General features: G+C 41.1%; 1 protein-coding gene across 1 annotated transcript in view; it reads right to left on the bottom strand.

Moving 5' to 3' along the window:
* The window catches only part of RREB1 (ras responsive element binding protein 1), a 147,519-nt gene that overhangs the window by 63,227 nt on the left and 63,556 nt on the right, over nucleotides 1–20,736 (bottom strand). Inside the window, 4 exon segments of the mRNA XM_039524397.1 lie at nucleotides 2,949–3,112; nucleotides 4,391–4,480; nucleotides 9,031–9,230; nucleotides 11,286–11,399. Coding sequence (XP_039380331.1) covers nucleotides 2,949–3,112; nucleotides 4,391–4,480; nucleotides 9,031–9,230; nucleotides 11,286–11,399 — 568 coding nt within the window.

The following is a 20,736-nucleotide window of genomic DNA, read 5'->3' as shown; positions in this document are numbered from 1 at the left end:
TGACAGACTACGTCAGTACAGTGTGAGACTTCTGCAACATTCACTGAACTGTTGCAGTCTGAAATTGTGCAGTGAAATAAGAGCCTTCAGAAGGTTTGTTAATTTTTAAGTTTAGTATCTCAAACCAACACCCAGATATTGGACAATGGAAATGCTGTTTATAGGCCCATCTTAATGCTCTAAATAGCTGCTGCACTGCATGCTATTTGGCTTAAATGAAAAACCTCAGAAAAATTCAAAGCATTGATATTGTTTTAATACATTTATTTCCTTTAGATAAGTCATTTCTTAAGTCAACCATAGCCTGCATTCTGGCTGATCTGCCCTTCCGGGGGGGATCAGGTTTACACCTGACTTGTTCTGTTTAACACATGACCTCACAAAAGAATGACAAGAGATGCACCCACTATGAATCACAGCAGTGAGATAAGCTTGTGGGCTGGGAATCTGAAGTACCATCTCACCCCTAGGGCAATCCCTCCTGCCCAGCAAAAAAACAACAAAAACAAGGCACATTAAGAGAGCAGTGCTGGCAAGCAAGCACTTCTGCTGGCACTGTACCCATTCTATGGTTAGATCAGGTCTGTCAATCAATCACTTTTCATGGGCACTAAAAAAGTAACTACAGCATAAAATGAAAGAGATCATGTATTCCAATCCTGTACATTTATCAGTAACATGTTTCTGTCCCAGAACCTAATTTTCCTTGAATTTTTACTTTTTGGAAATTACTCGAGAGAAATTGTACATAAAACTTTTAAATTAGCATTTTCCCATTCTGGCTGGCCAGGCAAGCTGTATCTTAAGAGACAGAGCATCTATTTGGAAATCAGAGACTTGAGGTCGTTGGTGTGACTAGAACCAACTTCCTGTTCACTGGAGAAAAATGATGAGACATGCTGAACATTAAAGCTAAAAAGATGGCAAACCCTCCACATTTGACCTCAGGTTTGGGAAATGGATTTAAACAAAGCAGAGAATGCTGGATCACTGCAGTTCTCAGCCTCCAATGCTGCCCGTCACAACATCTTAGACCCAAAACAAACAAGCCTGCCTTTGCCACTGCAGGGAGTACCGTGTCAGATACACAATATGTGAGAGACGTGTCAGAAGTCAACATACAGGAAAGTGTTAGTCTAGCAGAAAATGAAACCATCAACCTGAGAGCTCCTACTCTGTCCAGCATAAGAAAGAAGATGGTTCCTCTATTGGCAGCACATTAGACAGAAGGAGAAAATGTAACCCTGAAAATATGCACAGTTTGAAGTTTATGTGCCATGTGAGTGTGTCTAGTATTACACCAGGGGCCCAATTTTTATTCTGCATTTCAGCAGCCAAATAAATATCTTAGGTGCCTTAATGCCAACTGCATTCAAGTTTGAAAACTTAGTTCTTCTGTGTTTAAATAGGAGACTTTCAGCAATGTGTTTACAACTCCACTATTCCAACCCCCAATAAATCCTTTGGAGCACAGAAACTAGCATCCGGGCAACTCCAAGTACCAGTCGGCTACAACGGCTACCAGTTTCACTCAGCTGAGGCCAGTATCTCTCTCTTCAGACCCGTCCCCTTCCAATCAGAAAATTACACTCACACAGATACAGATGCAAAGATATTGTCATTTTATAGTATCTTTTTAAACTGGATACACATCATGCAAAGAGGATAAAACAGCAAGAAAAATGTCAGAGAAACATTGGCCAAGTATTCAATTATGCTCTACCGCTGCCTAACTGAAATCACTCCTTTAAAACCCAGCTTTGCAGCATTGCCTTAAAAAAAAAAAAAATTACTTAGGCTATGTCTACGCTACGCACCTTTAGCGACGCAGCTGTGCTGCTACAGCTGTGCCACTAAAAGGTGCGCAGTGTAGCTGCTCTTTGTTGGCTCTCCCGCTGACAAAGTGCTGTTCACACCAGTAAAACTTTTGTCATTAGGGTGTGTGTGTGTGTGTGTGTTTTTCACACCTCTGAACGTTTGTCGTTCAGGTTCCAAAGCCTCACACTCGAACCAAAGAAAAACAGACAAGAACATGCTCCTGAACCCCACAGAGAACTAGCAAGATATGCACCTGCTACCACTCTGGTCACTTAACTTATCATATCCCTTTCCCCTTATATCCCCCCCCTTACCTGTCTTTCGTTGGGTTGCTTTGTAAATTGTAAGTTCTTTGATGCAGGGAATTAATCTTCTTATGAATTTGGAAAGTGCTTAGAGTATTTTAGCTGTTACAGCAATACAAATGAATGAAGCAATTGTGTGGGACAAAAATGTGGGTGTGATTAAGTGTTTTGCTTCCTCAGTCAACAACCTGTATCATTATATATAAACTAAACTATAGTAACTTTTAATTTTGACAACCTGTCATAGACCTAGGAAATTCTTTGTAAAGAAGTAAGATGACTGGAGCATGCAAATATGTAAAAAAAAGGACAAGCCAAAGAAGAAGCCCCTTACTGACGGTATTTAGATATTTAACTACCCAATCCACCCACAAATCACGCAGATGTCTATATGAAACCTCTTACATCTGCCAAACTGAAGCTGCAAAGTAAGAGGCTGGTTATTGTCCCTTTAAAATTTGAGCCCGTATGTTATTCCTCGAGAGCCATTTATATGACAATCTAACCTCTGTGGCACCTGAACAAAAAGGAAGTAGTGCTTCCAGATATTATTTGTACCCATAGTTGATTGAGCTAAAAACCCATCCCCAATTCTTACATCATCCTAAAATCTGGCATTCTGGCAGTTCTGGGGGATTATTGTGATACAGAGCATATCATCACACACCTTCTTTGTCTCTCTCTCAGCAATAATGCATTATACATAATCCATACTTCCCTGCCCACGTAAAAGCCTTTTTCTTACTTGACAGTCCTGCCAAGGAAACATAATGCCCCCACATTCCACAATCCTTTCCACGCTCCTGTGTCATGATCAGCACTCACCTGTGCATGTTCCCATTGGTGGTGAAGGATTGTCCACATACTGAACATTTATAAGGCCTTTCACCTGAGTGCACCAGCATGTGGCGATCAAGGGAGCTTGCTGAGCTCAGAGACTTTCCACAGATGCTGCAGGAATGGTCTGTCCCTCCAGTGTCAGTGTTATGCTAAAAGCAAGCAATGATTTTCATTGAATTCCTCCTATGTACTGCCCAGGAAATATCAGAGAACTGTAACAGCTAAAAAAGTACCGTAGTTGTGTTTTGGGTTGGGTTTTTTTTTTTTAAAGAGCTACTTAGCAGGGTACTCAACTTAAAGGTAAACCTTACATGCTTTTCTTTTCATTAACCCCTTCACTGCCAGAAAACCACACCAGGAATGTCTGGCTGATGTAGGCCTACTGTGTTGTGCAACACATCCAGCACATCCACTGTAGAGTGCAATGCAGGAGGGCAAAAAGGTATCCAGACACAAATGGTTAGGGGCAGAGTGGGGGGGGGGGCAGCGGTGAGAAGCGTTGTTTAAACTTGAAAGATCATTTTAAAATATTTATGCTTTTTTGTCAGGAAAGTGTCAATTTACATTTGTTTAAAATTAGTAGGTGACAAAATTTAGAGCAATATTCTGCCATTGGATGGACACCAGAGTTTTATGGCTATGTTCATGCCTTTTAGGGTAGAATCTGGCCCTTAGTTATCAACACCACATGAGGGTCTTTACACAGACTAAAATCAGTGTGATATGTTGATGATGATGCTAATTAAAACTATATGTTTTAGCATAAAAGGGAAAACTGAAATACACATTTATCCAGTGGACACCAGAAAGTGAACCACACCCTCAATGTTCAGAGCAGATCTCTTTTTGTTCCTTATTATGAAAAAAAGACAAAAGCTCCTTTACAAAACTCCCTACATAAAAAAAAAAGAGAGAGAAGCAAGAGGAGGACATTTAGCTCCACAAAAAAGGTGCTGTTTGCAAAGTCACTTCTTTGTCTAGCTTCCCAAAGTTGTTGCACTCTGCATAGGACAGAAGTGCTTTAATACCAGCCTGAGCTCATAGCTCCTGTGTCCATGGTCCTTAATTTGCATGGGTGTTGAAGGTGACTATGGTGAAGCAGACAATAAAAGCAGGACACGTCTTTCTAGTGGAAATGTTGTTCTGAATCCTCAGATTACTTTAAACTTCCTTGAAGAGGAAACATTTCATTGCTTGGGAATAGGCTGGGGTAGAGAGGAAAGAACCCTACAACATTTGTGCATTCCAAAAAAAAATTTTAAATATGAAGGCACAAATATGTATGTGAAAAGTGAGCCATAGTCATAATGAAGGACCTCTGGGTTTGGACCAGGAATGATTTTTGTTACTGAAAAATGGATCTCTCTCTCCAAGTCACTGTGCTCTCTTTAATATAAAAGAACGATTAAGATAAGTAGTCTGCATACCTGACGAATGTGCATAGTTAGCTGGTGCTGTGTAGTGCAAATCTTCTCACACAGAGGACAGGTATAGGAAGACTTCTCTTCTTTTGTTTCCTGTAAGAAAACAAAACAAAAACAAAAAAAACCCACAAACATAAAAATAGAGAAACCCAAAAGCTAATATCACAACTACTGATTGGGATTGAAATCATATGCAAGAAACATAAAAACATCTCTCCAAGAAAAAAACAATAACTTGTATTTCCACAGTCATCATCCTGAAAGATCACTAAAGGAAGCTTCAGAAACTTTATAATTTACAAATATGGGTCGCTTCACCCACCACAGAAATGCAGCAGCTGTTTCACAGCTCACAGCAACTCCGCAACAGCAGTTTGGGACAGGAAGTGAAGGCAACCATTGTGACCAGCTGAAACTACCAGAAGGAATTTAGGCAGGCAGAGCACAAGTACCTGAATTGGAAGTTGGCCAGGATGTGAGGGTTAACATCACTAATCTTGCAACAAGGACCAATGAGATCTTTAAACAAATCATAGGGGCCTACATTTTACATCTCATCCGAATGACTGTGCAGGAGCGCAGTGCCTTTAACATAAATAACACTGCTTCACACAGGGAAGCGCTGCACCTACTGAATCACCAACACCACTTTTTAGAGCATCTTGGATTTTTCCTGGAAGTATCCCACTCACATAGGGGCCAGAGCCAACCCTTCTTAAGTTTGCAAGATCTGATGAAATTATAGCCTTCAAGAGGAAATAATGCAGGCATATATGCGACACAAACAAACACAATATACCTTATTCTACTTTCACGCTGGTGAGAACCAGAGTAACTATGGTCAAGCCAGAATAAGAAGAGTGAGAGTAGAGAATCCAGCCTTATATTATTAAGTATGCCCTTGAGACACTGACTCCACCACCAAGCCAAAGATGCAATGGGACTCCAAGTGGAAAGAAATTAATTTCATTTAGTTGCCCAGGACTGCTGTTAAGAGACGAAAGGCACATCCACCCACAACCCTCCACAGAAGCACAGTGCACTGTTATTACCTGAGCCGTCAACTAAAAAGCAAGAGTCTGAGACTGAAAACTGAACATGGTTCTTCTGCAGAACAGTGTAGCTCTCTACCAACCAGGAAGACCCAATGTTTATTTAAACCCCTGGTATCTCAAAAGAATGCACAAAAATCATCAGTGTTGCGGCTGGCGAATATCATGTTTATACTGAAAAGGTATCTTCTACTTGAACTTTCTTGCCTGCTATTTTAAGTATTCTTAGTGCAATAATGAAAAAAGATAAATAGCTCGTGCATTAGATAGACTGTGTATGTGTTCGTGTCCACCCATTTCCTCTTTCTAAAAAAGCTCACACTGGAGATGTCAAATAAAAAACTTTCCAGAATGTACGACAGACACATGAACAGAGGTTGCCCATCCCACTGAAAAGTGGATGGCTAAAATCCCTTATGGTTACATACTACAGAATTTAAAAGTGGATGATGCCAATCAGGTGCTCGGAAAATTATTCTGAAGTCCCATGCAATCGAATAAAGCAGTAACTGCTCTACAGTTTTTTTGCTTTGTGTTTGTCTGGGGTGATTTTTTATTTAGCAGGGGTGGGGGTGGGGGAGACCATCCTATAGAGGGGAATGTAGTTTATCTTCTAAATTTTATAGAATTGTTCAAAAATAATGGTTATTTTCTATTAATCTCTAACAGGAAATTTCTGTATGGACAAATGGCCATTTTTCTGCATCTTTTCAGCCCAAACAAACAGAGTAAACAATAACACTGATCTCAAATCCCAAACGCATGAGACTTGTGCTCTAATTTGCAATGATTAGCCTTTTTTTGCCTTCTCGCCTACACAAAGAAAAATCCTCCCACTGTTTATAGATCTACTATACACAACTCTCTACTGCAGACTTCACTATAACATGGACCAAAGCCTCATGTACTTCATGTTCACAACACACTAGAAGGCAAAAACATTAGAAGACAAGTGGGGAAAAAAAAAAAGTTTCTCTGAAATCTGTACATCCCCAAAAAAGCTGATCAAATCTGTGCAGTAGAACATATCACATATGGAACACATATGTAATTAAAATACACATATTCCCCTCCACAGATGTAACTTTATTGCACACAACCAGTTTGTGGAGTAATGTTCAACTCCAGTTATACTGCAGCTCTGTTAAAGTTGGCTCAGGGCTGGGAGAACAAACACGCAGTGCTGTGAGGAAAATCCCTGCAGCTGTGCTGACAGTTTAGATGGTGTTTAATCCCCAGAGATATCTGTGAAATTATCAGTCTACTTCTTTTTCCTTTTTAGCTAAGGATACAATTCTACATTATACAATTAATTGTTTCGAAGGCTGCTTTCTAGATTGCCTGCTCTTTGAATAAGCAAATTAACAAAAGATAGCGTAATTACTGGTTCACCTTGAAGCAAAGATCAGACACACACTATAGCTCAGCCACAGCCTATTAGTATTGACTCTGGAGTTTATTATTAACTAAAACCCAAACTTTCTCCAGTGCTCACATAGTACACACTGCATACCATAATACAGGTCAACCAAATCAAGGGTGGCTAACCACGGAATTCTGGTGACTAAGTCAATGCAGACATGACTTCTGTAAAAGCAGCATCACTGAAGAATTAAAAATGCAACACTCAGGGTATGTCTTCACTAGCAACGTTAAAGTACTGCCATGGTAGCGCTTTAACATGGCTGAGTAGTCCCCTAGTCTGGCCACCAGTGCTGGGAGAGAGCTCTCCTAGTGCAGTAAAAAAAAAAAAAACCCAAAAAAACCCACACCATCCCCACAAGGGGAATAGCTACCAGCGCTGGAAGCGCGGCTCCTAGCACTGGTGCACTGTCTACATTGCCACTTTACAGCGCTGAAACTTGCATCGCTTGGGGAGGGGGTCACATCTCTGTGCAAGAAAGTTGTAGCGCAGTAAAGTGGCAGTGTAGACAAGGCCTGAATATCTGAGTTGCTGCAGTTGTGCTGGTGAAAGAGCACTTCCTGAACTGAAAGATAAAATTAGCAGCTCATTTGTTAACTACACTTGCTTAAATAAAGCAATCAGGCACTGCTCTTCTGCACCCAACTGCTGGCAAATCTCTTTAGGAGTTTCACATTAGGTAGATTTGTTTTCTTGTTTTTCGCCCTTCTTCTCTCTTAAAAGTGGCCTGAAGCCTCTTTGTGACATCTTTTCTTCAGGAGAAAATAAATGAATAGTTATAATTAATGTGCATGTGTGTTTATGAGACTCTAGGCAGACCAGAGCCAAGATAAAGGCAGCATCATAAAAAGAACCATAGACTTGGGATACGGATTCAGGAGAGACTGTTTCACTATAACCCCACGGAATATAGCAATGAGACACAGAAAACCAAATAAATTCTGTTATCCTTTTACTATACCTAGGGCGTGGGACGGGGGCAATTCTGACCAGAATTTAGACTCATATTTGCAATGCACTGAAACAATTCACCACTTTTAATGTGCTCTGCTGTAAGTAGAAATTTGCTGCATCCGTGGTTGCTAGAGTCAGGCTACAAAACAGACTGACACAAACTTAATATTGCTCTGAAATCCTGTCAATTCCATTTTTTCCAATGAGACATGTATTTACCTCATTGGTGGTAACCTATCTCCACCTAAAAACAAATCAGCTAATTTATTTATTTATTTTTACACTGTAAGAATCCCTCTTAATCCTGTCACATTTACTCCCTGAGCGTCCCTTGATCCGATGCCCACTGAAATATCAGGTGGAATAAAAGGTCAGCAACACTAACAAACTCTCCTGAAGCCAAATCACTTGGTGTCCTAACAGCAGACAGCTGTTTAGCAGCCTTGCCACTGACACGAGTCTGAACAGCACGCTCCCACTTAATGCAACTTTGGACTGTGAACGAACGTTAGCAGGCAAATCTTTCATGCCAACTGCCAGACAATATACTCCTATGTTCGCATTTATCTTTATGTCACCCTGACACATTGTTCTTTTCAATTAATGTATTTTAGATTAGAGGAAATAAAATATAAGCCAAATCAGAAGCCATTTATCTGAAAGACTAGTTTGCAGGCTATTAATAAATTGCTACAGAAACATCACATAAGTAACAGGGTTTTGACTGATATAATTCTCTTCTTTGTGGTGGTATTGATACAGTGCCGTCAACTGGTAAATATGATAAACTTGATCACCCCCTACTCATCTGCATTGCATTATGCAGTAAGTCTATGTACTTGTTAAAAAAAAAAGAGAAAAAGCAGCAAAGACTATACCTTAAGGAACAATGTGTACTGGTAGAGGGACAGACTAAGGCCCTGACTGAGCAAAGCACGTAAGCCAGGGTAATTCAGTGGGAATACTCACATGCTTAGAGTTAAGCATGTGTTTAAGTGCTTTGCTAGATCAGTGTGCAAATGACAAAGCGGTCTTTTCCAGCTCAGATTTATATGCTTATTCTGTGAAAAAAAGTCACAAACCGCACATGGACTTGTGATGCATTTCAGCTAATGCCACCATGTACTATTTGAAAAGCAAAAATGACAATGAAAACTAACTTTTTTCCTCCACTATGAAACTCTCTCACCCATTGCATGCTTGGAGTTATATACCTGGTTCCTCCTGCCAATCCGATTTGGTGCAGGAGACTTCGATGGGGACTTGATGTTTTGAGAGTTCCCGCCATTTTCAGCGATCTTCCCCACACTCATTACTGCTGACATCATGGCATCAATGGAGGACAAGTCTGTACCTTCCAAACTGTTTGGTAAAGTTGGTGTCTTGTAATTGGTTAAGCTTTTGAGCTGCTTCTCTGGAATTGTAAACAAAAAAATTTGCTGAGATTATCAGTTGGAGAGCTAATGGTGTGTTCAGCAGTATGCAGCTGATGGGAGAGACATGGTCCATGCCTCAAAGAATTCACAACCTGTGTGATCTGAAAAAGTACAAAACAGTAGTTCATAACAGTTTGGGGTCCTTTATTAACAGGAAAGCTACTAAAGTTCTAGAAAACATAAGCGAAGTTGCGACTTTTTCTTTGAATGCTCTGTTCATGTGAACTTGACCTTCAAACCCCCAATACAGTACAGTAGAATCTCAGAGTTACAAATACCTCAGGAATGGAGGTTGTTCAGCACTCTGAACAAAACATTATGGTTGTTCTTTCAGAAGTTTACAACTGAACATTGAATAAATACAGCTTTGAAACTTTACTATGCAGAAGAAAAATGCTGCTTTTAACCATCTTGATTTAAACGAAGCAAGCATAGAAACAGTTTCCTTCCCTTGTCAAATCTTTTTTTTTAGACCCCCTCCCCCTTTTTTTTAGTAGTTTATGTTTAACACAGTTCTGTACTGTGTTTGCTTTTTGTTTGTTGCTGCTGCCTGAGTGTGTACTTCCGGTTCCAAATGAGGACGACCGGTTGACTGGTTAGTTCATAACTCTAGTGCAGGGGTAGGCAACCTATGGCACGTGTGCTGAAGGCGGCACGGGAGCTGATTTTCAGTGGCACTCACACTGCCTGTGTCCTGGCCACCGGTCCAGGGGCTCTGCATTTTAATTTTAAATGAAGCTTCTTAAACATTTTAAAAACCTTATTTACATACAACAATAGTTTAGTTATATATTATAGAGTTATAGAAAGAGACCTTGTTGTCAGTAGCTACAGGTGTGGTGCGCTGCTCTTGTTCGATGATGATAACAGTCAGCTGCATGCGTATCTTACTACACTTCTAAAAATGTTAAAATGTATTACTGGCACGTGAAACATTAAATCAGCGTGAATAAATGAAGACTCGGCACATCACTTCTGAAAGGTTGCTGACCCCTGCTCTAGTGCTTTTAACTCTGAGGTTCTACTGTAGAGTCAGTAATTCTGTGTTTAAATCAGATGTAGCTTAATTCTCTTGTCATAATACAGCACCTTGTTGGTGTCCTGTGTCCACAGTGAAAGACTGGAGCACTGTTCATGAGTAGCTGCATTTGCAAACACATTGCCATGGGGGTGAGTCGATGTTTTGGGCAATGTTACATTAAGGTGTAAGAAGTGCAATGTAGAATATACACAGAATATTTATTCTACATCACATGTACATGTAGGAAGGATGTTCTTGTTTCAGATACTGTACTTAAATAGTTGGGGCACTAGGTGTGTGGTGTTCCACTTTATGGACATATTACGTAAACATTAATATACTAGTAAGTCTTTCATATTCTGCTTTAGAAACATAAAAAGAGCATGCTTTAAAACCCCAGCAGATTCATCATTTAAGATGAACAGCACGGAACCCAAGACTTAAAATCTGAATATATACAGGAAAAGCCACTATAAGAGATGACATGGGGGGGATGTATAACAAGGGACATGTCCACTTGATCCTCTGTATAACATGTTTTGGGAAAAGAGAAGTATGGACATTATAAACAGGTGTTTTATGAGGAAAAGTAATGCTGTGCCAAGTTACTGGGAGCCAAAAAAGAGTCTTAATTTGTAAGTCTTGCAGTGGGGACAGAGTAAGTGTTTGTGCTTCTGCTCAATATTGTATTTGTGTGTATCTATCTATCTATATATATAGACACACACACACACACACCTCTACCCCAATATAATGCGACCCGATATAACACGAATTCAGATATAATGCGGTAAAGCAGTGCTCCGGGGGAGGCGGGGCTGCGCACTCCAGTGGATCAAAGCAAGTTCGATATAACGTGGTTTCACCTATAACATGGTAAGATTTTTTGGCTCCCGAGCGTTGTATCGGGGTAGAGGTGTATATATAATGAATAGGGATGGAGAAAACTCTTTAAAAAATCTTGCTGATCCTTTAAATTAATGAAGAACATAATTCTAGTTAAATAAGTTACCTTCATTTTCCTCCCTTGACTGCTGAACAATGAGGTTTTCTTCTTGCTTGCTGCTCTCCCCACTTAGTGTATTCGGCTTAGCAGAGTCTAGACCCTCTATAGCACCCTCTAGTACTGTACGAAGCAAGGGGGAGGTAAGAAGGAGTACATTAACTATGAGGTAGTTTTAACAGAGAAAGACTTCATCCCCCTAATTTATGTCCCAGATTCAACTTGCAAAAAAAGGAGACAGAGAGAGTACATCACTGACACTACTGACATCTGGCTGAGAAATTCAAGTGTATTCTGCAGCTAGAGAATTTCAGTAATTCAAGTTCATACATTCCGCACTTTCCTTTTTAGAGGAATTACAGTTTATTCTAACAGATGAATTCATGATGACCCTTTGCTTAATGCTAATAGTGGAAAGGACGACTGAAATTGCTGGGACCATTCAGCACATTTCTCATATCCACTGTCCCTGTTCATCAGTAATTATTGAAAATATACATAAGCTGGTGGAATTGCTGGTGGAATTTTTTCCCCCTCCTCCCTCTCTCTCTCTTTTTTTTTTTTTGGAAGCCTCACATGCACTTATCAAGCTATTGTCAGCAACTCTAACTCTGTGAGAAGGACACCTCTCTGGTTCAAATATGCCAGAATAGTTTTTTGAAGACCTTTTTTGAGCAGCAGACATTCCAGGAACACAACAAAACATAAACAAACAAAAAGTGATATCCCGTGGGAAGATTTTTTTTCAGCAAGTAATATTGCAAAATGCAATTACAGTTTTAACTGAGAGTTGCACCATGGTAACATTAAAGAAAAATAGTTCTGTTACTTCACTATTGAAACAAAGATCAGCAGCCTTTGGAAGCTTTACCATCTCAGAATTCAAAATGGTGTCTGTCAGCAGGCCTTTAACGGCATTATGTGCTTTTATTTCCCTATATGCAGAGGCTACAAGGCTCAAATAGCAGCAAAAACAGGGTTTTTTTTGTAAAAGGAATGAGCACATCTTACTGTAATTATCCTGTCTGAAGCATCACTGAGCTTACACAATATGTTTGCACGTATGTAGCACTTCTCAGTGGATCCCAAACCGCTTTGCAAACATTAATGACTTAATAAAACATCATAGTGATGTCCACTTTACAGGTAGAGACAGGGCCGTCCTTAGGATTTATGGGGCCCTACGCAGTATTATTAAACTGGTGCCCCTATGCCAGCGTAACTGGTACCCCAATGCCAGTGCATTTGGCTCTGTGAATACTGGTGCTCCTATACTGCCCCTATGCTGGTGCAACTGGTGCCCCTACAGTGGCGCATTCAGCTCTGTGAATACGGCCCCTGCCTTCTGCCTAGTAAGGAGACTGCAACGCTTGCTGGAGCCGACTGCTCTGACTCGCTGTCCCAGTCATAAGCGTGGACTCCATGGGTGGGTGCTCTGGGGCTGGAGCACTCACAGGGAAAATGTAGTGGGTGTGGAGCACCCACCCACACTACGCTCCCGCCTCTGCTCCCTCACCCCGTGCCTCTCGTTCGCCAGTGGCCCCGCGCTTACCAACTCCTCCCCGTCCCTCCCAGCGCTTCCGGAGCACCGCAAACAGCTGATTTGCAGCGTTCAAGCTCTGGGAGGGAGAGGGAGTAGGTGGAGAAGAGGCAGGGTGGGGGTGGAGCAGGGGCAGGAAGAGGCAGGGCGGCGGGGGTTTGGGGAAGGGGGTGGAGTGGGGTCGGGACCTGGAGCAGAGGAGGGTGTCAAGCACCCATTGGCAAGATGAGAAGTCAGTGCCTATGGTCCCGGTGGTGCCCCAAATTTTTGGGTGCCCTACACAGCCGTGTATGCTGCGTATGCCTCAGGACGGCCCTGAGTTGAGAAACAAAGGCATAAGGAGACAGAGGGCCTAATTCTTCCATGTTTGCTCAGGCTGAATAGCTCCTTACGCAATGCCTACCTTCACCTCAGTGGGAGAAAGGATGGCAGAATCACGCTCTGAGGGATTACTCACTTCCTTAACTGTTACCCACGTGCTTAAGTACCTGTTGTAAATCAGGACCTGAGTGACTTTGACACATCGGGTCAGTAACAGATTTGGGATTAAAACCTAGGTGTCCTAATTCTAGTCCCATGATCTACACACTAGACAATGCAGCCTGCTCCCTAAATTGGGCTTTTATAAACTGTATAAGCTTTATAAACTGTCTCCTGAATGATTCTCTCTCTCCCAATTTTAATACCTTTCCACTCAGCAAGCACTGATTTTCCCTTCTGGTGTAGGCCTGATTCTGGGAGGGGTTGAGTGGATAGCTGATGGATTTCTTCACCAAGTAGTTGAAGAACCAACAAGAGGGGTTGCCATTTTAGATTTGGTTTTGGTGAGTAGTGAGGACCTCATAGAAGAAATGGTTGTAGGGGACAAACTTGGTTCGAGTGATCATGAGCTAATTCAGTTCAAACTAGATGGAAGGATAAACAAAAATAGATCTGGGACCAGGATTTTTTATTTCAAAAGGGCTAACTTTAAAGAATTAAGGAAATTAGTTAGGGAAGTGGTTTGGACTGAAGAACTTGTGGATCTAAAGGCGGAGGAAGCCTGGAATTACTTCAAGTCAAAGTTGCAGAAACTATCAGAAGCCTGCATCCCAAGAAATGGGAAAAAATTCATAGGCAGGAGTTGTAGACCAAGCTGGATGAGCAAGCATCTCAGAAAGGTGATTAAGAAAAAGCAGAAAGCCTACAAGGAGTGGAAAATGGGAGGGATTAGCAAGGAAAGCTACCTTATTGAGGTCAGAACATGTAGGGATAAAGTGAGAAAGGCCAAAAGCCATGTAGAGTTGGACCTTGCAAAGGGAATTAAAACCAGTAGTAAAAGGTTCTATAGCCATATCAATAAGAAGAAAACAAAGAAAGAAGAAGTGGGACCGCTAAACACTGAGGATGGAGTGGAGGTTAAGAATAATCTAGGCATGGCCCAATATCTAAACAAATACTTTGCCTCAGTCTTTAATGAGGAGCTTAGGAATAACGGTAAGATGACAAATGGGAATGAGGATATGGAGGTAGATATTACCACAATCGAGGCAGAAGCCAAACTCGAACAACTTAATGGGATGAAATCGGGGGGCCCAGATAATCTTCATCCAAGAATATTAAAGGAACTGGCACATGAAATTGCAAGCCCATTAGCAAGAATTTTTAATGAATCAGTAAACTCAGGGGTTGTACCATACAACTGGAGAATTGCTAACATAGTTCCTATTTTTCAGAAAGAGAAAAAGAGTGATCCGAGTAACTATAGGCTTGTTAGTTTGACATCTGTAGTATGTAAGGTCTTGGAAAAAATTTTGAAGGAGAGGATAGTTAAGGACATTGAGGTCAATGGTAATTGGGACAAAATACAACATGGTTTTACAAAAGGTAGATCGTGCCAAACCAACCTGATCTCCTTCTTTGAGAAGGTAACAGATTTTTTAGACAAAGGAAACACAGTGGATCTAATTTACCTCGATTTCAGTAAGGCATTTGATACGGTTCCGCATAGGGAATTATTAGTTAAATTGGAAATGAGGAGGATCAATATGAAAACTGAAAGGTGGATAAGGAACTGGTTAAAGGGGAGACGACAACGGGTCGTACTGAAAGGTGAACTGTCAGGCTGGAAGGAGGTTACTAGTGGAGTTCCTCAGGGATCGGTTTTGGGATCAATCTTATTTAATCTTTTTATTATTGACCTTGGCACAAAAAGTCGGAATGTGCTAATAAAGTTTGTGGATGACACAAAGCTGGGAGGTATTGCTAACACAGAGAAGGACCGGGATATCATACAGGAAGATCTGGATGACCTTGTAAACTGGAGTAACAGTAATAAGATGAAATTTAATAGTGAAAAGTGAAGGGTCATGCATTTAGGGATTAATAACAAGAATTTTGGTTATAAATTGGGCACACATCAGTTGGAAGTAACAGAGGAGGAGAAGGACCTCGGAGTATTGGTTGATCAGAGGATGACTATGAGCTGCCAATGTGATATGGCTGTTAAAAAAGCTAATGTGGTCTTGGGATGCATCAGGCAAGGTATTTCCAGTAAAGATAAGGAGGTGTTAGTACCATTATACAAGGCACTGCTGAGACCTCATCTGGAATACTGTGTGCAATTCTGGTCTCCCATGTTTAAGAAGGATGAATTCAAACTGGAACAGGTACAGAGAAGGGCTACTAGGATGATCCGAGGAATGGAAAACCTGTCTTATGAAAGGAGACTCAAAGAGCTTGGCTTGTTTAGCCTAACCAAAAGAAGGCTGAGGGGAGATATGATGGCTCTTTATAAATATATCAGAGGGATAAATATCAGGGAGGAAGAGGAATTATTTAAGCTTAGTACCGATATGGACACAAGAACAAATGGATATAAACTGGACACTAGGAAGTTTAGACTTGAAATTAGATGATGGTTTCTAACTATTAGAGGAGTAAAGTTCTGGAACAGCCTTCCCAGGGGAGTAGTGGGGGCAAAAGACATATCTGGCTTTAAGACTAAGCTTGATAAGTTTATGGAGGGGATGGTATGATGGGATAGCCTAATTCTGGCAATTAATTGATCTTTTATTATTAGCACGTAAATATGCCCAATGGTCTGTGATGGGATGTTAGGTGGGGTGGGATCTGAGTTACTACAGAGAATTCTTTCCTGGGTGTCTGGCTGGTGAGTCTTGCCCACATGCTCAGGGTTTAACTGATCACCATATTTGGGGTCAGGGAAGGAATTTTCCTCCAGGGCAGACTGGCAGAGGCCCTGGATGTTTTTCGCCTTCCTCTGCAGCATGGGGCACGGGTCACTTGCTGGAGGATTCTCTGCACCTTGAGGTCTTTAAACCACGATTTGAGGACTTCAATAACTCAGACATAGGTTAGGGGTTTGTTACAGGAGTGGGTGGGTGAGATTCTGTGGCCTACATTGTGCAGGGGGTCAGACTAGATGATCATAATGGTCCCTTCTGACCTTAAAGTCGATGAAATCTAAAATGGCCACTCAATTCAATAAGGGCTGTAGGTGACCTGCACTCCAAGATCAAGCACTGCGTTTCTAGCAGAATTCAAATTAATTTTTTTGTTATCTTCCTCATTTTTGCACAGCTCTCAGATCAGGGTTTTTGTTAGCTACAGTGTCAGCTTACTTTATTTTGGCCCATAAAAGTGATGGCTTTTTACTTTTTAAATCTCAGTGATGAAGGGTTCATGCAGGAGTAGATTTATTTTAAAAACAACTACAAAAGTAAAAATCATAACAACAACATTTCCCTAATAGTTTAAAATTTTTGATATTGGCCCAAACTTAATCTTACTTAACAGCATCCCTTTAGTTAATACAATAGAAAAACTGGAAAAAATATTAAACCATTTTTCTGTTTTTGTTAAAGCGAAAAACAAACTCAGTTTAACCCATCTTTCTGAGCAGATCAATAACTATTCTTGAATTTTTCACCCAATAACCAACATGTCAGTCCTTAATTATAAGATACTTTCTAAAACAGTCAAAAACATAATCTATTTAACCACTGTGAAAACAGGGTGTGGTCCAAGGTAATTTAAATACCACAGGGGGTCCTGTCAGAGAAATAAATTCTGAATTCCTAGCTTTGCTTTTAGTTGTTGATTCAAACTGCTCATCAGAAAGAAAGAAAGAAAGAAAAGGGCAGACATGCAAACATCAGCCTGAAATGTCACCTTCAGTTTTGCAATCTCTGTGCAAGTATGCCTGGTGTACATCTTTCAGAAAGGGCACAATACAGTACAATTGCAGACCATAACAGCTTCTGTTTACAAATAGCTATTTTATGACTGAAACTAAAATACAGCTTTCTGCCAACTCAAACAAGATGTTTGGATACTGATCTTGTTTTTAAACAGGAGACCAATTTTTTCTGTACATTAAAAACTTCCTAGTTTGCAAACAGTTTAAAGAATGAGACTTAATTTCTGCAAGAGTAAGTATTATTGGAGTGCACTAAAATATATTCCAGTACTGTTGTGGGAAGGAAAACTATACCACTGAAACAAAGACAATAGCATGCATTGATTCTGGAAGCACAACTTTCTATTTGCAATAGGATATAGCAACAATAAGAATACTGGGCCAAATCACTCTTTCCTGTGGGAAAACCCATGGCAGGGAGGAGCCCTGGGGCAGGAAAATTCGGTGAGGTTTCTCTTGCAAAATTTATTACACATCAGCGGGGGTGGGTGTATTCCCCCCATTCCCAAGTAGAAAAGAGAGGGTTTGGCCCACTGAACCTATTTCAGGGAATTAACAAGGGAGACAGAGCCAACAGTATGGGAGTTCTATAACTGCCTGGCTACAGGATGGCCCATCTTCTCAAGCTCTCAGGGATCCCTCTGCGTATTGTTGCACTGGGCAATTACCCCCTTCCCAATTAAAGGCGATAGGGAGGGTCCACAATGAAGAGGGAGCTCAGCTTGGAGGCAATACAAACTCAGGCTGCCTTAAACACTGAATTAATTCCCTATGGAGTAAGCATTCCATCCTCACTCCACCCACATGCACACAAATTCAGAGCCAGACATATGACTGCAGGTTCCCTAGCAAGAATCTGTCCCTTCGCTCTGGTCCCGGCTGCTCAAATTGTGCTGTGGCTAGAGGTGTGGCATCTGTAAGCGACCGAGGCCATGCAGGACCACAGAAAGCTAAAGGCTGCAAATAGCTGTTTGTGCCAAAGGTGAGATCTGAAACAACTGACAACCAGCTTTGATGGGACAGTAAAACAGAGGCTTGAACAAAAATCATGCAGAACTTGTTGCTTCCCATTCAGTCTGAACAGGAAGGCATTTGCTAGATCTATTTCCTCCTTTGGGATAAAATGTGACTCCACAGTATGCTGAAGCTCAGCTCATCAACATTTACTCCCCCCAGTTCTTGATGGTTTCAGCATCTTCTTTCATTTTAAAAGCACTAGTGAGACAGCAACAGGAGAACCTTGGTTACAATCTTTAACGGGGGTAGGAAGAGGGAAGGAAGAAGAGATGATGCTTTTTCACAGTCACTCGACTCACCACAGAGAAGCTGCTACAGAAGCAAAAAAAAAGTGTGCCCCAACCTTTTGGAGCTATTACAAGTTTTTACTACAGTTTGTTCTACTGTCTTGCACATGAGCGCTCCCTTTGGAATAGATAGGAAGAAGCACACAATACACACAGCACAGGCAAGGAGAGGGCAAACCTGATGTATAGCACAAAGCAGCTCATTGTTCCACTTAAAAAACCCCCAAAGACACATTAATGTTAAAATTCAAGCTGTGAATTAATTGGGCCAGAGAAAATTTAATACTTTCAGCCAAACACTTTTCTTGGTTTCATTAAGCATACTGTGTTCTATACTATGGATAATCGTTTCTTTTGTGGGGAGGAAGGAGGATTCCTATCTTAAAAGTACATACTAAATACATTTCAAAACACTTTTCCTTTCTGGGCCTAAAAAGCATTACTACTCCTACTTACCATCCCCCTAAAATGACCTACTTTTTCAATGTGAAGTGAAACCAAAGGATTATTTAAATGTAAGTCCAGGCAGCGTTACTAATGCAGAGATTGAGAGAGGAATAACTTTCTTCAAATCAGCAAGGGGACATCTCGTCTGGGACAAAACACCCATGATAGCTTCTTTCTCGGTGTTCTTTAAGATACAGCTCATAGGTTGCAATTCACCTCCATTTAGAAGTCCAGTACCAAACCTATTCACCACTAAAGTTGCACTTGAGCCTTCAAATTAGGACTTAAGTGAGACATAAGTGGTACATAGGTCTCGTGCTGAGTTTCTGCTCGGGAATGAATTTCACTCAGACTATGCAATGGGAAACTGTTTCTCCCCACTCATCTCCCATGCTGTTGGTCACATCAAAAGAAGGATTATAGTTTTAGTAAAATTTTGCATCAAAGCCTCGAGGGTAGCAGGGAGGAGATGGGGAGGAAACAAGCTGGGTGGGAAGAAGAAAGAGTGATGCTATTCAATGCCACTGCCTGAAGCAAAGGAAAACCAAAGAAAGTTTTCCAACTGACCTTTTTTAATACCAAGTCTGCCCTGGCTACTGAAGTATTGGTGCTGGCGAGGCCCCAACGGCAGAGAAGTTTACTGGTAGCGTCACCTCACTGTCACCACTGCTGGAGCACCAGTACAGAGCAGCCTATATGAAAAGAAAAGCAAAAAGGATAAGACAGCGGAACAGGACTTTCTGGTGGCAGTTCTTTCTACTACTTAGCATTAAGTCCAAAAGGCACTGAGAATATTTCCAAAAATGTCTGAACACACACACGTAAAGGTAGAATTTTACCCAGAGAAAACGTCACTCTAAACTCACAAAAACCACAGAAGCACATCTTTAAGGGCCACCCTCCAACACTAAACTGAGACTGCCTGTTTTGTTTGAGCCTTTTATGTTGTTATTCGTATTAGGGTTTGTTAGCAACATTTGGTGTATTTATATTACCGTGTCTATGTAGATGTAATGGTTTATACGTTTGCTTTGTTAAAAAAAAAAAAAAAAAAACGAACCTGCCATCCCTTCACCTTCAAAGACCCGTCAATAACCCACATGCTTATTCTTCCTCTATAAGAGCTTTAGATAACAAAATATGTATGTATCATAGAAGTATGTAGGATTGGCAACATGAGCAAGTTAATGATGCTGAAAAAAATACAGCCCCTTGAGTCACCGTGGTGTTACTTCAGTTGCATGATGTAACTGTACTGAAACCAGTGCAGCTATACTGGCGTGCACCTAAAATAATGCAATGGTGAACCAGTCCCCCAACATTTCGTGGAGGAGATTCACCAGTATGCTCCAGCTGCCCTGTGCCACTTCAGTGACACAAAGCAGCCCTAATGTAATTGTGAATTTGATCTCTGTCTTATCTTTTGTGCTCTATTTCTTAACTTTAATGTTTCATCAATGTTTCTTCATTGTCTGATATGGTATGTTTATGTATATGTGGTGGGAACTGCCTCCCTAACTGAGATTAAGCTGTGAGGCAAGAAAGCTGGATCCACTGTGCCAGTAGCGAAAGTGAGAGCAAAAACTGGATGGCCCCAGGAGTGCCTGGCTCTTCAATGGACTGGCACCTTGAATAGTCACTTACACCTGCGCACAGTGGGCGTGAAACATTCCCATTCTGATTGGGTAGCATTTTGCACAAGTGTGACTACACAAAGTGCCAGGCACTGGAGAGTCAGACACTGAGATAATGATCGCTACTGACACACCCATATTTAGGTTGGATAGTTGCTGAAGAGTGTAAACCCCTTCTTTCCCAATCTGGTGGCAATCACGCCCACCTACAGAGTACTCAACAGCTAGAACAGTGACACAGAAAGCTAGTCACATCCTTACTGCTCATTCCGTTTCTGGGTTTAGCTTATTTAACAACAAAGTCCCAGGAATAAGGTTCTACATATTTCCGTAT

The sequence above is a fragment of the Mauremys reevesii genome, linkage group 2, assembly GCF_016161935.1.
Source record: "Mauremys reevesii isolate NIE-2019 linkage group 2, ASM1616193v1, whole genome shotgun sequence".
Lineage (NCBI taxonomy): Eukaryota > Metazoa > Chordata > Testudines > Geoemydidae > Mauremys > Mauremys reevesii.
This window is presented reverse-complemented; position numbering and strand designations above follow the sequence as displayed.